Genomic DNA, 19132 nt, shown 5'->3' on the forward strand with positions numbered 1-19132 from the left:
AGTATTGTATTATTACCCATCTCTGTGAAACGGTTGGGATGGTGAATCTCAGGAACTGCTTCTGTCATCAAAATGTGTTTTTGCCAGTGTTGTTTATCTCAAAGTCACACTCTGTTCAACCCCCAGTGTGGAGAGACAGGTTGGAGGCTGATGAAGAGAGAGAAATGCGCCACTAAATGTGCGAGAAGGAACGATCCGTCTCTCCACCCCACTCCTCACCTCTCCATCCTTTCCTCTCGCTCTCTCTCTCCTGAGTGTTTTCTCCACATGGAGCTCATCTGCTGTTTAAGGCAGCTGGGAGAAATGCCTTCAAACTGACAGGGGCTGAAAGCCCAGACATATGTTAATCACATGCAGTGATGGCAGTCTGGGAGGGGAGAGAGAGAAACAGCAAATCTAAGAAAAAGAGCAGAAAAAGAATGAACGCGGGGGGAGGTTGGGGGGGAGGTGAGTTAGGAAGAGCGCCACTCTAGAGACTTAAAACACAGCAGTAGAGGCAGATGCATGCCTTTGTTTGGACTCTCCAAATGGATTTTTCTTTGTTTTAATGAGGTTGTTCCTGCCGCTGCTTGCAAAAAATGGCGGAGGGGGGCTTATTGATGCAGACAGGACGGCCGTATGCCGCTATTTTGGCTATTTCGCTATTTTATGAATCAGGAGGTTGATAACTGAATCTGATAATCTGGACATAGCAAACATGCTGTTCACCTCACATTTATATTTTTTTCATCTGCTATGAATGTAGTAGTGCAGTATGAAGTGAATCTGGTTAAGCAGAAGCAGATGTGACTGAACTCAGATTGGCTGGTTGACAAGAAGGTTGTTTTTGCAAGAGTGCTCTTAATTCAGAGCATATGAGAGAACAGATTAACAGCAAATCTCTATATCAAACAGCACAAATATCTATCTGTCTATCCATCTATCTATCTATCCATCTATCTATCTATCTATCTATCTATCTATCTATCTATCTATCTATCTATCTATCTATCTATCTATCTATCTATCTATCTATCTATCTATCTATCTATCTATCGTCTCTCACTTACCCTCTCTTACGCGTGCTGTGTTTTGTGTGGCTGCTGCGCATCAGCTGGGAGGGGTCAGTGGAGGAGGCGGAGAGCGTGTGTGTGTGTGTGTGCGCGCATTTGCGTGCGCTCTAGCTGTCATTGTCTCAGTCTACGGGCTCAGGGAGCAAGCGTGTGCAGAATAATGCGAGGCCCCAGCGGCCACACGTGCCCTCGTTAGTGCAGGGCATCCCTGGAAGCAGAGCAGAACGAGAGGCAGGTCTCCATCTGTCCCTCTCAGGCTCTGAAAGCAGGAGGACAGGCTGCTCGACTCTCTCGCTCAGACCTGGTGTACCAGCCTCGGGGTCCTGTGCCACCCCCCTGCCCCTCGCAGAGCGCAGAAAGACGCAAAGAGATTAAGATTACAGGAAAGCTGGCAGAATTAGGGAAAATACCCTGGATTCTTTCATATCCAGTTTGTCTCCATCATCCATGATGCCAGGTGAGATTGGGAAGCTTTCAATGTGTGTGACTTTGTCGAGGGGGAAATTGTTCATGTGGTTTTTGAACGTAAATATATTAAAATACAGAAGTGGACTATATAAGACAATTTGTACTGCTTTTTTGCCTTTATTGACTGCTTTTGGAAGTAAAAAAAAGTGCATAAACCTTATTCAAATATTATATATATATATATTTTTTTTTTTATGCATTTATTGATTATGTGAGATCTCAACTGATACATTTTTATAGACTAATGTCTTTTTCTGATAAGCATAGATGAATGGTGGATAGAATGAATTGATAGATGTGTAAGGGAATGCTGGTAAACTAGTTTTCTATGTTAAATTAAATGTTGTCAAATGTGCCTAAGTGACTAAGGTAAAGTTAAAAGGCTAATGAATTTGTGATAGTCTAGGAAAGTTTACTGAAAAGGTTTTGCTATGCTTTATGATCATTCATAATCATTTTCCAACAATACTGTGTGCATGGATTTAGGTATCATTAAGTTACATTACAGGTGCAAAATTGACAGCTATTATTGCAAATTAAAACATTTTGCATCAAAAAATTAACATTTAATGTAAAATAATAAAATAAATAAAAAAATGGGACCAGGCCAGCAGAAAAAAATACACCTTATTATTGAGCTCTGTATTATTCTATGAACAAAATTCCAAACATTATGTTCACAATACGTAACAGTTCAAATACAATTCCAAGAAATTTACTGTAGAAACAATGCAATGGTCCATCAAATCTCTCTCACATCCTCATTGTTGAGCCCTGTTCAGGAAGATCAGAGATCTATTCTAGAAAGAGTAAAATCACTGTACAGGAGCATGAAAGTAAAGAAAGCAGACTGAGAGAAAGAAAATGAGAGAGGAGAGTTGCAGAGGGCAGCTGGCGTGCTGTGTGTGTGCAGGCTGCAGAGAGATCTCAGTGCTGCTCTTCACAGATGGTGTTGTGAGACAAGCTCTGTTGGCACTGCTGCTCTCCTGTGTGCCATGGCCACTACCTCTCTGCCAGCCAACCCTTCTGGTGCCCACCTCTCCGACTCCCCCTCTCCATCTACCCACCCTCGACTTCTCTTTCTGTTTGTTTCTCTTCTAAACTTGCAAGTGTAACATTGTTGGCTGTGTATTTGGCTCAGTGTGACAGTGGTGGCTTTTCAAACTGGAGTTTGAATGATGAAATTCTATGGTTGAATTAATATCATATTCAAATCTTATAGATCTTGCATTTCTACATTTGTGCTTTTTTAGGAACAATGTCTTTATTTTCTTCTTTAAAGTGTCTATTTCTTACTGAATGTTGCGGATCTGGGTTTTCGAATTGTTCTTTTCAAACGGCCTTTTCAAACGTGTTTGTTAACATTGGCCTTTGTGTGAAGCGTGTGTTTGTGAATTGTGTGTGCATGTGTAGAATTGTTCTGGGAAGCTCTGGAGGAAGCAGCTGTAAGCAGGCGCGTGTGCCAGGTCAGGGACACTTGAGCAGAACTGACACTGGGTTATTTCGGACACCCATCTGCACTGGAGCTACCGTTCCTCCAGGCCGCCGCCACGGACAATCTGTTCACTCGCTGGCAGAGTGCCAAACACAGTGCCGTCCATCTGTGGCAGGGACTGAAGCTCTCAGTGCTGAGCAGAGCTTGGCTCCTTACTCTCCGCCTGTAGTTTTATAGCTTTTTTGTTAGCAAGAGTGTTTTCGTACAGCGTGTTTTTAACGCATGTTCTCAGTTTGCAATAATATGCTACTGTAATGAGATAAAGGGCGTTCTTTTTTGGTAATTTGGAAACATGACAAAGCTCCTGTAGTTTTGAAGCATTTTTGTGTTTTCATACAGTGTTTAAAAGTCTCTTAGTTTGCAATATTTGGTTGCAAGTTATGTTACAAATTGAAAGTCAGCAATTTTTGTATAATGCGTTTTCAATGCATTTTCTTAGATTGCGATATTTCGCTCACAAATATAACAAAAATGTTGTTTTCTTGGGTAGTATAGACACCAGGCTTAGGTGTTTGTAGTTTTGTATGTTTGTTTGTTTGGGGGGGGGGTTGCATTGTTCTTGATAGGACAATGGGAATCTAACAGGAAGCGAGTGGAAGAAAGAGGGGGGACAAGATCAGGAAAGGTCCGCGAGGCATGATTCGAACTCGGGACACCCAAAGTGCAATTGCGCTATATATATTGGCACGTTCCCCACAAGGCTATCACCACCAACTAGTTTTGTATGTTTTCTTGTTAAACAAAAATGTTTTTGTATGATTTTTTTCTTAAACACTCTCTTAGTTCAAAATATTTCACTTGCAGTTAATGCTACTCTAAAATAAGTTTAGATTTGAAACATGCTTTATTTGCATTATTTTGCGTATGGATTTTTCTGTTGTGCTGAAAAGTCATTCTTTTTGTAGAAAAACCACACTAAGTGCTTTTATTTTCTGCTTGATGTTTATTAGCCAGAGGGCTTTTTACAATACATTTGTATCACACTTTCTCAGTTCTCTATATATTGATGGTGCAATGCGATACTATAACAAAAAAAGGTCGTTTTCTTGGGTAATATGGAAACAGACTCTCCTCCTTTAGTCTTGTAGTTTTTTTGCGTTTTTGTACATTTTCTGATGCACTTTGTCAGTTTGCAATATTTTACTTGCGTGTTATGCTGCTGTAACGAGATAAAAGTTGTTCTCTTGGGTAATATGAAAACAAGTATCTCTACCTCTGGCTTTGTAACTGTTGTATAAGATGTTTTCCATGCAATTTCTTGTTTTTTGCCTAGCATGGCAACAAGGCTTTTGACCCGTTTAAACGTTAAAGACGGACTCTCTAGAGTGTATTTAGTCATTAAGAAGCCACTCAGTGATGGCAGCCAATCGGTGGAGGAGCAGTCATTGCCTGGAGCTATGCCTCAGTTCCTTGTACTGAAAGCCATTAGCAAACTGTGGCCAGTGCCACAATCATGCGCGCGCACACACACACACAGAAAAGTGCTCAGGGTGGAAGTGCCCTGACGATAGGTCATACTCCACCATCTCCTGCGTCTCCTGCCTGCCAGATGTGACTCGAACCATTTTTAAGGTCTCGTGGAGGGGAAGAGGAGGGAAAGAGAGAGACAGAGACAGTTTGTGTGTGTGCACACAGTAATTGGGCAGGGGGGGTTAGTTGTTTTGTGAATCTGGTTCTACTTAGTAAATCTCCATCCAGGACTGCGTTTCATAAATTGTCGACATATTTTTCTGCACAGCAGACTTAACTCACTCTAATTTTGAACACATGGCTTCTGTCACTTGCAAAACACTTGCAGACAGAGGTCCCAGCAGAAATAAACCGTCATTCTGCTGCCAGGGTCTCTCTTTTTTCTTGCAATTGCCCCCCCCCCCCCCCCCCCCCCCCCCCCACCTCTTCTATGCCTGTCAGTAATTCTTTTAACACGTAGCTGTGTTTTCAGTTAGCGAGAGCAATATTTTATTTGCTCACATTTTTGACTGTGGTAAAATAGCGTTATGTTAATGTAAACATGAGTCTCTTTATTATCTGTCGAAAATTAATTTGGCATCCACCACCGTGGGCTCAACTCGTCCTAGCATCAGGGACTTTGCCACGCTTTTGTTGCCAGGCGTGGAGAGACGTCCGTTCGTAGCTGCCACAGCCAGTGAGAATAAGTGGCTGAAATGAATAAAGTGAATAAGTGGATAAAGGCCTGCAATTTGCAGGTTTGAGTGGTGCTGAGGGCAATGAGCAGAGTGCAGAGGTAATTGCAGACTGCTTGAACTGCAGGAGAGGACAGGAGTTGTATATGGATATGGATGAAACATCTGACGTGTTCTCTTAGCGTTCTGAGAACCTCCAGGGCTATTTGTGGGAACCTCATGAACTTCTCTGGCTTCTTTCAGTCTAGACTGCTGTCAGTAGTTGCATGTTGTTGATCGATATGAGTTATTCAGTGGCTAATATGTTGCTGATGTATTCATAATATGATTTAATGACAGTGTACACAGATATACTTACAATTGATAAAATGATATGACCACTTATGCGACCACCAGTCAACGTTTTGGACTGATTTGATCATTTTCTTTAATGAAAAAAAATATTTTATACGAAAGCTTATGCTTAAATGTTTGACATAGGTTTTGTAGACAAATATTTTCTTTACAAAATTAAACTTTATTTAATAGTTTTATCAAAAGTGTCAAGTTTTGATAACTTATTTTAAAGTGTAGAAATGAGTGATAATAATGAATGAGTAGATGTTTGATTTGTTCCAAATGTTTGATTGGAGGAGTGTTTACCAAAGACAGCTGATGAGTTTAAATGGAGAGCAGAAGACTTTTGTGTGTCTCATTAAGCTCAGATTTATTCAGAAAATTTTAACTCTAACAATCCTTTAGAGATTCTGAAGAGATCTCCATAATACCTCAAGCTGTGATTTGCCAGGATACCAAAGACTGAAGAGAAATCTGATGTAATTAGTCTTGGCTGAATCTAATGGGAAATATTTGAGGTCATATTAATATTTCTCTTTTTTTTCATCAGTCTTTGGTATCTTGGCAAATCTGAGCACAGTTTAAGACATTGTTGAGATCTGAATTTCTAAATAAGGATTTATCTCAGAATAAAGAAAGTGTATGGATGAGACCTAGAAAGATATTTTCTTTCCGTCATCACATTGCTGTCTAGGAGAAAAAATTTTCATATCTGTTTTTATGTTAAATCTTTTAATGGGAAACATCTGAGACAAAGTTGACTCCATGAAGTCTCACGAGCAGTTAAAAGCTAAATTAGCTGCATAGAAACATTCAAAAACAAAGAAACGTCGATAAATCCGATTGTAGATGCTAGAACAGACACAAGGGGAAAGTATCACTGTATTAATCTGCCAAGCGGGCACAGTTATAATCTCAAAATGGCCCAATATTGCTCAATATATATCAGTCTATCACAAGTTGGGAATGTCTACTTTTTCTGGCCATGTGATGTTCTGTTTATGCGATGTTGTTTTCACCAAACAAACTTTTTTCAATGACAGAGTGTTGCTTGTGGACCAAGCACAAATCCCACGAGGACGTGTGTGACTTTAACCTACACGCTGCTAATGAGAGACAGTGAAAAACACAGCAATGTTGGTGGATAGCCAGTTAAAGCCATGTGTCTAGGTGCTGAGCCATATTGCATGTGCCGTCTTTCTCTGTTTCTCTCTCTCTTTCTCCCCACTTTTCAGCTGGCATCTGCTCATGCCAGGAAGCTGAGTGAGTCATTGACTTGAGAGTTGGACGAGCTTCATACTAGCGTTTGAGAGCACTAATCTCAGTATGAAAGGCCTTTTATTGAAAAATGCTCTAATTCTGCCTCTCTAGATAAGAAGTCAGTAAATAATTATTTACTGTTTGTTCAAAAGATGCTGGAAATTGCAGTTGTGCTCGTAGTGTAATTGCAGAACCTTCATTGTTCCCATTTCAATTATGATTGTCTGATGAGGCACGAGAGAAGATTACAAGTGTTTCCTATGCGAGTTCCCCTGTGAGGTCTTGCACTCTCACAGCCTTTAAGGATTTATCCTTTTCCTCTTTTTTTTAAAGTCTGGCAACAAGATATTGCACAAATCTCTGCGATTTCAACGGATGCGTAACAGCAACCGTGAATCACTTTTATTGTTCCTCTACACTTGTTTTCTTCCTCTGCGCTTCATGCCAACGGGGCCTTATTTCAACAGATGGTTAAAACAGACGTTAAGATAAATCCATTTTGAAGAAGAGGACGAAGGAAAAAAGAGTGACTTCCACTATAAACGCTGCATCTGTTTTATTGGTCAGTCTTTTTTTTTTCTTTGACGCAAGACTATATTTTGAAATGGATCAGCAGATGGTTCCCGGCCTTTTCTATTTACTGCAGAAATGCTCCTGGAACGCATTATCTCACATTATAGCCACACTGTAAAACTAACAGTGCCCACTTGTCAGTGTCCACTTAAGTCGGCACGACTGGCATCAAAGTGGGTAGCTATAGTGTGAAATCACTTTCTTTTAAAGGTTACTACCATCGGTAACCGATGATGGCATTTACGGCACGTTTAAGAGGCGGAATGATTCATACGTCTGTTGTAATCCAGAAATAACATCTCAGTTGGGCGTGCTGCGGAAAGAGCCTGACGGAAGAGTGCAATCTCTTTAAATATCGGAGTGCACAGGTTGCTGTGCGCTGCGGTTGGTGGTTGGGTGGGTTGGTAACTCTTGAGTGAGCACAGACTGATGCAGGTCCCTTCAGCGCGCGCGTCATTTGATGGGATGGAATGGAACGTTGGCACACCACCTGGCGCCGGCCAAGTGGGGCTCGGGAAAACAATTGCACCTGGGGAGAAGCCTTGAAAAGTGAGGGCTCAGGGAGAGAGGGAACGAGACGGAGAGGAAGATGGAGATCCAAAGGGACAGGCTTTGTTGCAGGGAGAATGAGCGGAATAAGTGTTGGGAATGACTTCCAGGAGGGTGGGGGCATCCATACATCTTCCCTGACAAGCCGGCAGGGTTTGATGGGCCGTGCTCCGTGCGCCGTTCCATCTGGCGGAGATGATTGCATGGTGCATCGGCGTGCACAAGTTCATAATGTATTCATACCAACGCAACACACTCTCCCAGTTCACCCTCGGCCTCGGATACCTGAGACGGCATCTGAATTCCAATTATCCGAAGAGTCGATGTTCTCTCTCTCTCTCGTTCTCACCACATTACTGACTTCTTCATCTTTAATGCATGGCGGCTCTGAAGCGCAGCAGCTGGTTGTAACGCCACCTTCGTCACCTACTTTCACAGTGCTATCTATCCCAGTAGACGTCTCCTCTGAAAGGTGTTCTCTGTCTTTGCCTCCCGCACCTCGTGACCCTGATCTGATGAGCATGAGTCCGCTATAAGCAGCCATCTTGTCGGCATTAGTATGCAGCTGATTGGCTTCCTGTGGCTTTGACACATCTTGCTTCACGTTAGTGGGCACAGCTTTTCTCCGAGGAACGAAAACAATGTTCCTATGGGGAGAAACCCTCCCTGAACTTCCTGCAAACACATAACCGTGTGGATTTCTGCATTGCTGCGGTCACTACAGAAATATAAAGCTGAATCATCACAGCCAATTAGGTTTCACAAAGCTTCTATACTAACTTGCTAAGTGAATAAGCAACTTTAGCTGGTGTGTGGGAGGATGAATGTAGCTGCAGCTTTACCGTTTTTCACAATGGCACAAAAGCAGAGATGCATTGGCGTGATTCTTAAATTTATAACATGTTTGCACACGGGGAGGGTTTTTAATACACAAGAAGAAAATGAATGAGATTATTCATGACCCTCTTTTTCCTCATGTACTGCATGTGTATACAGATGTCTGTTTTACCCACTGTGGAATGAGCTGAACATTACTACTTGTGCAGTGAGTGATGTAAGAGACATGTAAGTCGCGCTGTGTGCATCAAACATAAGAACAGTCTCATGTTTTCTTCTGGTTACGTTACCTCAAGAAGATCTAACACAGGGTGTATGTATGAAAGGAGCAGATCAGACTAATGGACTAATGGATAAATAACATGGGATTTTTAAAGAGTGATGTTGAAATCTAGGATACAAAAGTAGAGACTATTAGTTTAAAGCTTAAAAAAAAAACAGAAAAAGTGTCCATTATCCATTCCAGCACATTGACAAGACCATAGTTGGTTAGCTGTTTGATTGGTTTGTTTTGGATTTCTATGTAATATTCTTTGTAGATTATGTACTATTTAGTCTAATTGTCTCCATGAAACAAATTTGTTTTTTAATCAAATAAAAACAAAAAAATGTGAAACATAATTCTGTTTACAGAAGAGACTTTGAGACACCTATGTGGTGTCTCGGTTTTATGGATGGTGGATGTTATCATTCAATATAAATACAATTTAAATGCCCATTAAATCGCAAAGAGTTGCTTTTTTATTCAACTTCATGGAAAATTGTAGAAATAGACGGCAAGCACAGCTGACTGTTTAGATCCTAGAGGCAAACTGACTAACTGAACCTGAAAGATGTGACTCAGTTCTGCACCAAATCATGCTGGTCTTTAGTAGTGGTCTCATAAAATAGTGTGAAAGTTTTTTATTCCTCTTTGACTTCTGTGTGTGTTTTTGCATGCATATTGGGGATATGAGCACAAAGATATAAGGGGAGCAGCTAGAAAAGCCAGTCACATCGTAGCAAGATGTTCACTGCCACTGTCGGGTCATGAAAAATGACCAGGCATAGAGTGAAGATGAGCGAGTCGGTGCTTTCTAATGCTCAGTTTGGCGTGCCGTTTAATGGCGATCCATATTACTCGAGAGCTCTTTTGAAAAGCCATAAAAGACCTTGCCGAACAGGAAAATGGAAAGCACTTCATCGTCCTTCCTGGGAGCCACATTAAATCTCTTGCTGCATCAATATCCGTGGTGGCCCACCTAATATTCATCTGTGGCGCTCGTCCACCAATTTCCCGTTTTGAAAGGCAAGGTAACTGCCAAACAAATGCACTCTGTGCGTTAACTGCGCAGATTAACTTTATGAATCAGGGCAAGATGGATGTACACTCTGGGTATGTTTTTGAGCCTGTTTAAAATGCACAATTGCTTCTTTTCCACTCCAAGTGGGAACTCATTTGAATTGAGTTATGCATGTCTTTTGTCCACAACATATTTGCGCAGTCTACCTCTTTTAGGTGGGTTTAATGCTGCTCTTGTATAATGCAGTTTTATTGGCAGTCACTTTTACTTTGACTAACAGGAGATAAAATATTTTTAAAATTCTGCATATGTACCCTGCACTCCATACCATGTATGTAATACCTAGTTTTTCCAGACTCTCTTGGTCTAATGGAAATAATGAGATTATAATATAAAAAGTAGAGAAGGCTTTTACCTGAACATTTTTGGGGTTTTTACAGTCATTGTTTGTTCTTTGTGCGGAATTCATCCATCCTACCAGTATAAAAGTGAGATGTATTATAGTGAGTATTATTTCACTTGAACATAGGATGACACACACTATGGAAGTGCAATGCTTTTAAGTTGTCTGATGTGTAATATTTCAGAAGAAACAGTGAAGGAAATATGAAGCATGATGAATATGTTGTGCTGACAGATTTGAATGGAGGTCACAACTTTTTCATACCTTCCTGTGTCTTCAAGGGTCAGAATCTCAGTGTGTATGTTGTGCACACCTGTGAACACACATGTACGTGTGCTTGTAGATTACAACCTATTTTGTACCTCCTATCATCCATTTCTGTCCAACAGGTGAGGAGAGAGGATGAGGTTTAGACGCCTCGGTGTTGTTTCTCTTTTCCCGATTTTCCAATCAAATCCCAACTTTGACCCAGATGTTAATCCTCAATTACACATGTAGATCCACAAGCTGCTTTTTATGTCGCCCTGGGCTCCTTCTGAGACCATAGCTGAATAAAAGTCTTTCCCGTGGACCTTATCTGTCTTGGACAATTAATATAATTTTTCACAATTTCATGTGATATTTTCCAATTATAGCGATCTTTAAGGCATATTGGTTTAGAATATCTATCACACTAATGCTTGGGCTATTTTATTCATTTCAGACTTGTGCTGTGGCTCTTGTGAATTATAGTGCCTGGACGTTTCATGTTGTTAACATTTCAATGTAATAACTGGCCCCATACTGAGATTTTAAGGTTGAATCATGCCACTTTCCTTTGCCTCATCCCTTTCACTGACTCAAGAATATTTCATTTCTATCATTGTGTTTTTGAATGAATATCATGGGCCAAATGCAGAGTTGCCTTATTAAAAATAATTATATGTCACATTGACATCACCAGCAGTGATTTTTCACAGTAGCCTGTCCATCATAGCCTGTCCATTTTTCTTTTTCTCAGATAAAAAATGGTTAATCAGCACATGTGTAGGTGTGAGTTTAAAGACCCCTGCTTACGCCTGTCATTTCTTTATCAGAGCAAATAAACAGTTAGCCTCAGTGGGGATAGATGGATCCGTGCATGTGTAATATATAAAGCTTAAGCTTTGTTTTTAGTGTGGACGACTCTGTTCTCAATTGGGGAAAGGATTGAAAGTGCATGGGGAGCAAGTATGGGGAAGATTAAGCCTACACAGACACATATGTTTAGGATCTGGTGCACACATACAGCCACAGAGGTGCCTAGGGAATGGGAGCCATGCAGAGCTGAAATTGGTTCAGAGCTTTCCTGGTCTGACTGTGGTTGTCTAAAAGCGCCCGCCTTTCTTTTCAGATCATACTGTAATGTGTACATGGCAAGCAAAACAATAGCTGGTATCTTTAGCTGTGAAACATCTTTGAAAGGAGGTACAAAGCTATTATCAACTGTCTGTATTTAATATTCTTCTGTGAAGTATAACATGCTGAAAAGAGAACGCTGAGTAAAAAAGAAGGGGTAAAACAGGAGCCCCTGCTGTTATCAGAGTCAAGGGGGACACCCAGGACTGTTGTAATCGGGAAAGTCAGGCTACACGCCACAGACACAGGGTGGCTGCTTGCCCTGACACACAGTGTTCCCACAGCTGGTACAAAACGTACATGTCTGTGTATATGTAAGAAATAGAGAGAACAAGGGTGCTGATGGGTCAATACAGATACTGATATTGTAAAACCACTAAAACAGCAATATTCATGACCTTCTGGAGTAAACAGCATCAAGATGTCATTTTGTGTGCTGTGTAGGGTTTTAAAGTAAGGATGCACATGCCCTAAAAACTGTCACTGCTGGTGCTCGGCCAAAAACAACAACAACAGAAGTTTCATGATTTAGTGCTTTTGACCTTCTCCAAAGCAACTCTGACCAGTGTTATTTTTGTATTATTTGTGTACTATTTATTTTTAAGTAACTTTAATTTTTAAATATTCAGCTTTCATTTTAATTTCAGTTTACGTTTGAGTTATTTTGTTAAGCACTTTTGTCATTTTTATTATGTTTTGGCTTTTTAAATTTTTCTAACTTCAATTTATTTTTGTTTCAGTGTGTGTTTTATTAATTTTTGCACTTAAGATTCTACTGATTGTATGTAATTTAGTTACCAAGGCAACATTTCTAATTGCATTTAAGTTTTTCAATTTAATATTTATATATATATATTTAATTCAGCTTTATAAACTGTTTTTTAAGCAGTTTTTTAATAGCTAATAGCTTTTTTAATAGCTTTAGTTTGAGTTAACAATAACAACACTGGCTCTAACCCTTTAAACGATTAGACAGAAGTGGCCAGAACACTGTGTTGGACCAAATTTGAAGAAAGACTTACAGAGGAGTAATCTCTTACAGACCTCTCCATCCCTACCAGTGGCCACTTTGTCAAAATAGAGGTGCTGATCGGTCTTGTGTTAGATATTGCCCACAGTCAGCTTTCTATTTGTGGAATTTTTAGCTTTTTAAAACCCTGTAGTAAATAGTAAAACAATGAAATTACATTGAAATGGACCCAGGCCATATCTAGAGACCAGATTGTCATAGACCAACCAGCAAGCAATATGATAAACACATATCAACACATAGTAACACACAAGCACTGTGACAGCAAGTTTTGCACATGCAATAAAATGTACATTAAAAGTCAACTTGTTTCTTTTATTCTTAACCATAATCAAGTGTAAAATAGGTCGACTGACTTTTTAATCTGGAGAAACGGGGTACTTTAGACATTACATGTCTGTTGTAGATGCTGAAGACCTCTGTGGGGCTCCTCCAGATTTCTGAAACATTTTAATGAGAGTATTGCCGCTGTCTTTGATCATTAGGGAAATGGGGATGACAGCTGGAATTTGACTGGTGTTACTATCTATGAACTCTCTAAAGGTGTGTACCGTGTATGTAGCTGTGTGCGTATATCTTACAGGAGCTCAGGTGCTGTGGAGAGGCAGCTGTTGGGATATCACTGAGGTCTCACAAGAACTGTTCCACTTTTTCTTCTGCAGATCGCACTGAGAAGCGCTCCACCATGCCCGACTCACCTGCTGATGTGAAAACACAGTCCAGGTTAACTCCGCCCACCATGCCTCCTCCCCCCACCTCACAGGGAGCTCCCAGGACCAGCTCCTTCACCCCCACTGCATGTGAGTCATAGCACACACTGTACTCGGCCTATACACGGACACCTCAACATAAGACCAATACATATGAATGACATGAAAGTATAAAATAGTCCTAAAATACCTTAAATTCTCTTCTTAAAATGAGTCCAGTTGTGTATTTGTTGTTCCTTGAAAAGTGTGGATATCTAAATAAATTTCTAGTATCTAAACTATTTTAACCAAGTCAGCCTAGCCAGATCATTGCAGTACAGATTTTTACATTTGGTTCATTTAAAAGGGAGTTTACAGAGATGCATTGTTTCATTTAAAAATTGTGCTATGTATTTGTGTCATGCTGAAAAATTTGGACTTTCATGCCGAAATTTGGAATTCCAATTCATCTTCCAGCTTTTTATAGTTCTTGATGTGTCAATATTGTTGACTAGTTAGTTGGTTTAAAGGAAATGTGCTTCAAATATTAAATCAGTTGTGTTTGCATCAAATAGAGAGTTGTACGGAAGCTGTGTGGAGTTCCAGTCACATTTTCGGATCCAATTTGAGCTTCGATTGACAGACAAGACAGATCAGGTTACTTTTGGTATAAAACAAGGTCTCAGCTTTCAAATTTAGTCATTTTGTAAGAAATTCAAACAATAAATACCATTTTATGGCTCTTTAATGTTTTGTGACAGATCGCTGTAGCGCCTCACTTCAAACAATATCTTGTTTCAAATGCGCAAAGATGTCAGTACACCATTTTTCAAGTTCAAGTCCACTGACATTAATATACTGTCCTATAAGGTATATGTTTGTCGGACAAAAATAGCATTATGATCACCGGTCAATCAAACCCCCTGCGAAGGGTCAACTGCATTAAAATATTAGAATTTTCATGGCTAAATGATTGCTAAACTGGATGTGATGTTTTGTATATAAAATGTTATTTTTTAAATACTAGTTCTGTAAAATGGGTGATTATTAATAATTATGTCCAACATTGTTATTTTATACTTTTTTCTTTTGATTAGCCGGAGAATAGGTGCAGGGTAACAGTTGCTTCATGACTTTAGGGCGTGAAATACGACAATCATACTTAAATGTCAGAGATAGAGGAAAGGTATCATAAATCATCCTAATTATTACTACTACTAATAATAGCTCCTTTCTAATGCTCAAAGTTACTTTACAAAGACAAAGAATGACAACAATTAAGAAAATTACAATGCAAAACAAATACAGAAACAAAAGAAATCAAAACAGAACAATCAAAAAAAGGAAAAGTGGTAAAATTATACAAGTATTTAAGGCCAACTGGTTGTATAGTCATTCGGATAATCCGTCAACTTTGATGATTTTAAAAAAATATGTAGTTTTGCACTCGCCTCATTACAGTCGACAGGATTTCCCTTTGTCTTCTGACCTGCAGATTTTTGCTTCTGCCCGCTGGCTGATGCCACGAAGAGCATCACACATGCCAGCTCAGGGGAGCACTAGAGTGGCTCGCTATCAAAGCTGTCCGTGCCACAGCCTCCCAGCACCATGTCAGTGTAATTGAGCAGTGGTGTGCTGTCAACAGCAGAAACACATTCCTCTCTCTGATGTTACATTCCTAAAAACAGATCAGTTGGACTCTGCAATTAGCGCTTATGAAAAAAGAGACAAAAAGCAAGCCGGGTCTGAAGCAATCCGAAGCCTTTTTAAAGGCAGACTCTAATTATACATTCTGAAGGTTTAACAAAGCAAGCGCTTTGATTTCTCCTCCATATAATTGTTACCAGATGCAGCTCAAGTATCTCGTTTCTGTTCTGTTGGAGGGAGGCCAGGCAAACGAGGCTATCACGCAGCCTAATCTCATTAGAGAGACGTTGATTCCAAGCTGCATCCCTCCGCCACGTATGTTTGTCATCGTGGCACGGGGGCACTCGACCACATGTATTCTCCTCCTCTGGACTTAATATGTCTGATGTATGGAAGCAAGAACGCACGGCTTCCTTCTCAAAGCTGGCGTGGCTGATTCAAAACAAATGTTCCACTGTCACAAGAGCCTCGTTCAAGCACCGTCAGTCACAGGCATTCATACGCCAGTGTCATTTTTGACAAAGGATTGCTTCCTGCTTCTTTTTAAGGAATGTTCCTGGCAATGTTTAATGTGAATCTTTTGGTTTTAAATCATTCCAGAATGCTTGGGTTAAAAATAAACGCTGAAGTTCTCTTTGTGGCATGTAGAAATAATTAACTTTCTGTTTTCCAGTAACGAATGGCACCAGTCACTCTCCCACTGCACTGAATGGAGCTCCATCTCCACCCAATGGTTTCAGCAATGGGCCTTCATCATCATCTTCGTCCTCGCTGGCCAATCAACAGCTGCCGCCGACCTGTGGCGCAAGACAGCTCAGCAAGCTCAAGCGCTTTCTCACGACACTACAGCAGTTCGGCAATGACATCTCACCTGAGATAGGAGAACGAGTGCGTACCCTGGTGTTGGGGCTTGTGGTAAGTCTGCCGTCACAAACTGTGTGGCACTTGTTTTTATTTTTTGTTAAAACTTAATATTTGTGTAAAATAATAGGCTTCTTTCTGGTGACATATGCAGGACTTCTCTAATCATTTAGACAGCTTAAACCCCACCCTTGCAAGCTTGCATTCACCTGTCTCTGATATAGGGCTGGGTGATAAAACGATAATTACCGCAAGTTCGATAGATGTTCGATATAATATTTATGCAGCAAAAGTGGAACGAAACAGCACTGCGCCACACGGACTGTTTATCGGCACAGAGTTCAAACGGCAGCGCAGTGTGAGCTCACTATAGCAGATGCGTTTATTCGCTGATGAGTCTCGGTCAAACGAGCACTAAACAGCGCTGTAAGATCAAGTCTGAAGCCCTTGAATTCAGAAAAGAACACAAATGACCCTGTGATTTAAACTACTTTAAAGCCAGATGAAACAATGCTGACAAACACGAGAAACACTGTGTGCAACGATACAGTTAGAAGGTATTTCAATCTACAAATTACCATCATTTACAATGGATTTACTCTAGTAACACTAACTGCACCATGGTATTGTGGCAGAAATGTGGGATATTTTTATCGAATTTTAGTATATTATTAATGTAGACATAATGTATTAAAGGAGTACTAGAATATACTTACAGTATTTTTTGTGATTAAGCTATAATGTTTGTGCATTTATACTAAATGATAATGTTTTTCATACAATTACCTGTAGGTGTCCTATAGGTGTGTTATATGTGTGGTTTTAACTGAGGTTATCATGATCTAAATGTAAGCTACTATGGAAGACCACTGGTTAATTTTATTAAAACTCAAAAAGTTATCATAATTACACTTTTAACCATATAAAAGGAAACATGACTGGGAAAGAATTTAAAAATGTGAAGTGTTTGTCATGTTCTGATAATAAAGAGTAGTTTAAAACCACAATTAATGGTCTGGATTAATTGCTGGTAAAACTCTGCTTTTAAACTTGAAATATAGAATAAAGATTTTAAATTGATCGAGATAATTATCGATATCGACCGAAATGAAACAAAATTATTGTGATCATTGTTTTGGGTCATATCACCTAGCCCTACTCTGGAATTTAATATTTCAATCAACAACCAATAAATTGAACCAAGTCTCCACCATACAGTACATTTTATTATTTTTTGATAATCTGTTTCACTCGGATGTACGTCACAATGTGGAAGAAAACATCTGTCACTACTTCCATTTCTTCACGATTTTCTATCATAGCGTAAAGTGTATAGTCTGACTTATAGTCTTTAAGAAAAAAAACAGTTGTCTCTGACAGGATACTTGTAATTATTGTGTCTCCTGAAAAGTTTACAGACAGTAGAAATTGATTTGTTTTGCTTTCTTGCCACCAAAAAGGTTTTGCCACCAAATCTTGTTTGGCTTCCATCATAGAAAATAAAGGTTTGTCCAACAACAATAAATCAAATAGAACACATCTGTAGCTAAGTATAGTAACATAACTGAAGAAAGAAAAAAAATCCACTTGACAAGATGTGCACCATAAGCTGTACCACAGCGTTATTTTCGTTAATATGTAGTTATGGAATAAACAATGGTGAAATAGCAGCCTGTACTAGAGGAGGGTTGCTTTAATTAGCCATTCCAAAGGAAAGCTCTTTTTTCAGTGGGCATTTGTTTATTTTTTGCTGTGTCTACACGCAGAGGCTTCCTTGTGTCCCCTTGGCTTCCGTGGCTCTTTTTAATTCGCTTCCCACTCTGCCTTATTGAAAAAGAGTGACACACTTAATTAGCGCCGCCGATGCTGGAGAAAAGCTAAGGAGGCTTTCTGGCTGTCAAAACAGGCCGCTGCAATCTGGCCGAACAGATGTAAGCCTAATGTAACAAAATTCAGGTCTGGGAAATGAGGGGAGAAAAAAAGCCTGTGTATTTTTCTCAAATGTACGACTCCCCGCTCTCTTTCCCATCTTTCCTTCTGCTAGCTCTCCTGAAAATAACATGTAGAAAATTGAAAATAGTGTCCTATCAGTCCTATCAGTCTGTTAAAAGATGATAGAGCAGAGAGCAGGAAAGATTTAAATTAGTAATTTCTCTTTTTTTACACTGCCGAGTTTAACAGGGGTGAGATATATTTCAGTTCGGTAGGGAATAAGGCACCTTTTTTTTTTTTTAAGCCGCATATCTTCTGCGTGCGCTATGATGTTTATGCCATGTTTTATCTCGCCGAGCAAGCTGCGCAGTGTGATACTGCATCTGTACGTTTTTTTACAGATGCAGTATCAGTATCAGTTTCAATGCAGTATCAGTATTTGTTTGCATACGTGTTTGTGCGTGTGCTTGTTGACGCAATGATGATGCGGTCGGCACATGCACATGTAAAAGCCTCCAGATCAAATCTCCCCTTACGAGGCCTTTCACCACAGCCATCCATATGCCTCCCATTACAGTCTTCAAATCATTCAATCTTCAGCAGGATATAGTTTTGCCTCCAATAAGTAATATTATCACATAATGTTTTCCACATGTATTCATGCGTGCACCGTCTTTTTTCCCTCTCTCCCTGCAGAACTCCACTCTAACCATTGAGGAATTCCACTCCAAACTCCAAGAAGCGACCAACTTCCCACTCCGACCTTTTGTCATCCCCTTTTTGAAGGTATTGCACAAACAATCTGGAAAACATTTAGGCACAGATGTACATATTTCTCCCAGCTTTCCATTTTTTTCATCCCTCGCTTTTAAATGGCCTAAATGGTTACGTGGTTTCCTCATGAGCAAAAAAGAGGCATCAGGTTTCTTGATCGCTGGGACCTATTTTTTTATTTCTCATGATGTGAGCCTACATTGATCAGTGTAACAACACCATACGGGCCCGTCCCACTACACAGTGTCTCTATTTATTCATACGTGCCGACGGACACCCTTGTTCAGCCGTCATTTTTCTCACATACCAAATTTCAGAGGGCAGGGCACATCTGAAACCATTACCACAGTAAGACTATCCGTTGTCTGGGAGAATATCAACCTTTGCCCTCTCTGCCACCCATTTGTCACTGCAGCCCTTAT

At 40.0% G+C, this 19132-nt stretch overlaps 1 protein-coding gene across 2 annotated transcripts in view; it reads left to right on the forward strand.

The window, feature by feature from the left end:
* The window catches only part of LOC306885121 (protein CBFA2T1-like), a 55323-nt gene that overhangs the window by 19111 nt on the left and 17080 nt on the right, over window positions 1–19132 (forward strand). For both annotated transcript variants that reach the window (XM_079441465.1, XM_079441466.1), the window contains exons 2-4: window positions 13470–13607; window positions 15817–16058; window positions 18633–18722. In XM_079441465.1, coding sequence (XP_079297591.1) covers window positions 13470–13607; window positions 15817–16058; window positions 18633–18722 — 470 coding nt within the window. The remainder of the gene's footprint in view (window positions 1–13469; window positions 13608–15816; window positions 16059–18632; window positions 18723–19132) is intronic.

Source organism: Barbus barbus, assembly GCF_936440315.1.
Source record: "Barbus barbus genome assembly, chromosome: 19".
In the NCBI taxonomy this organism is placed as follows: domain Eukaryota; kingdom Metazoa; phylum Chordata; class Actinopteri; order Cypriniformes; family Cyprinidae; genus Barbus; species Barbus barbus.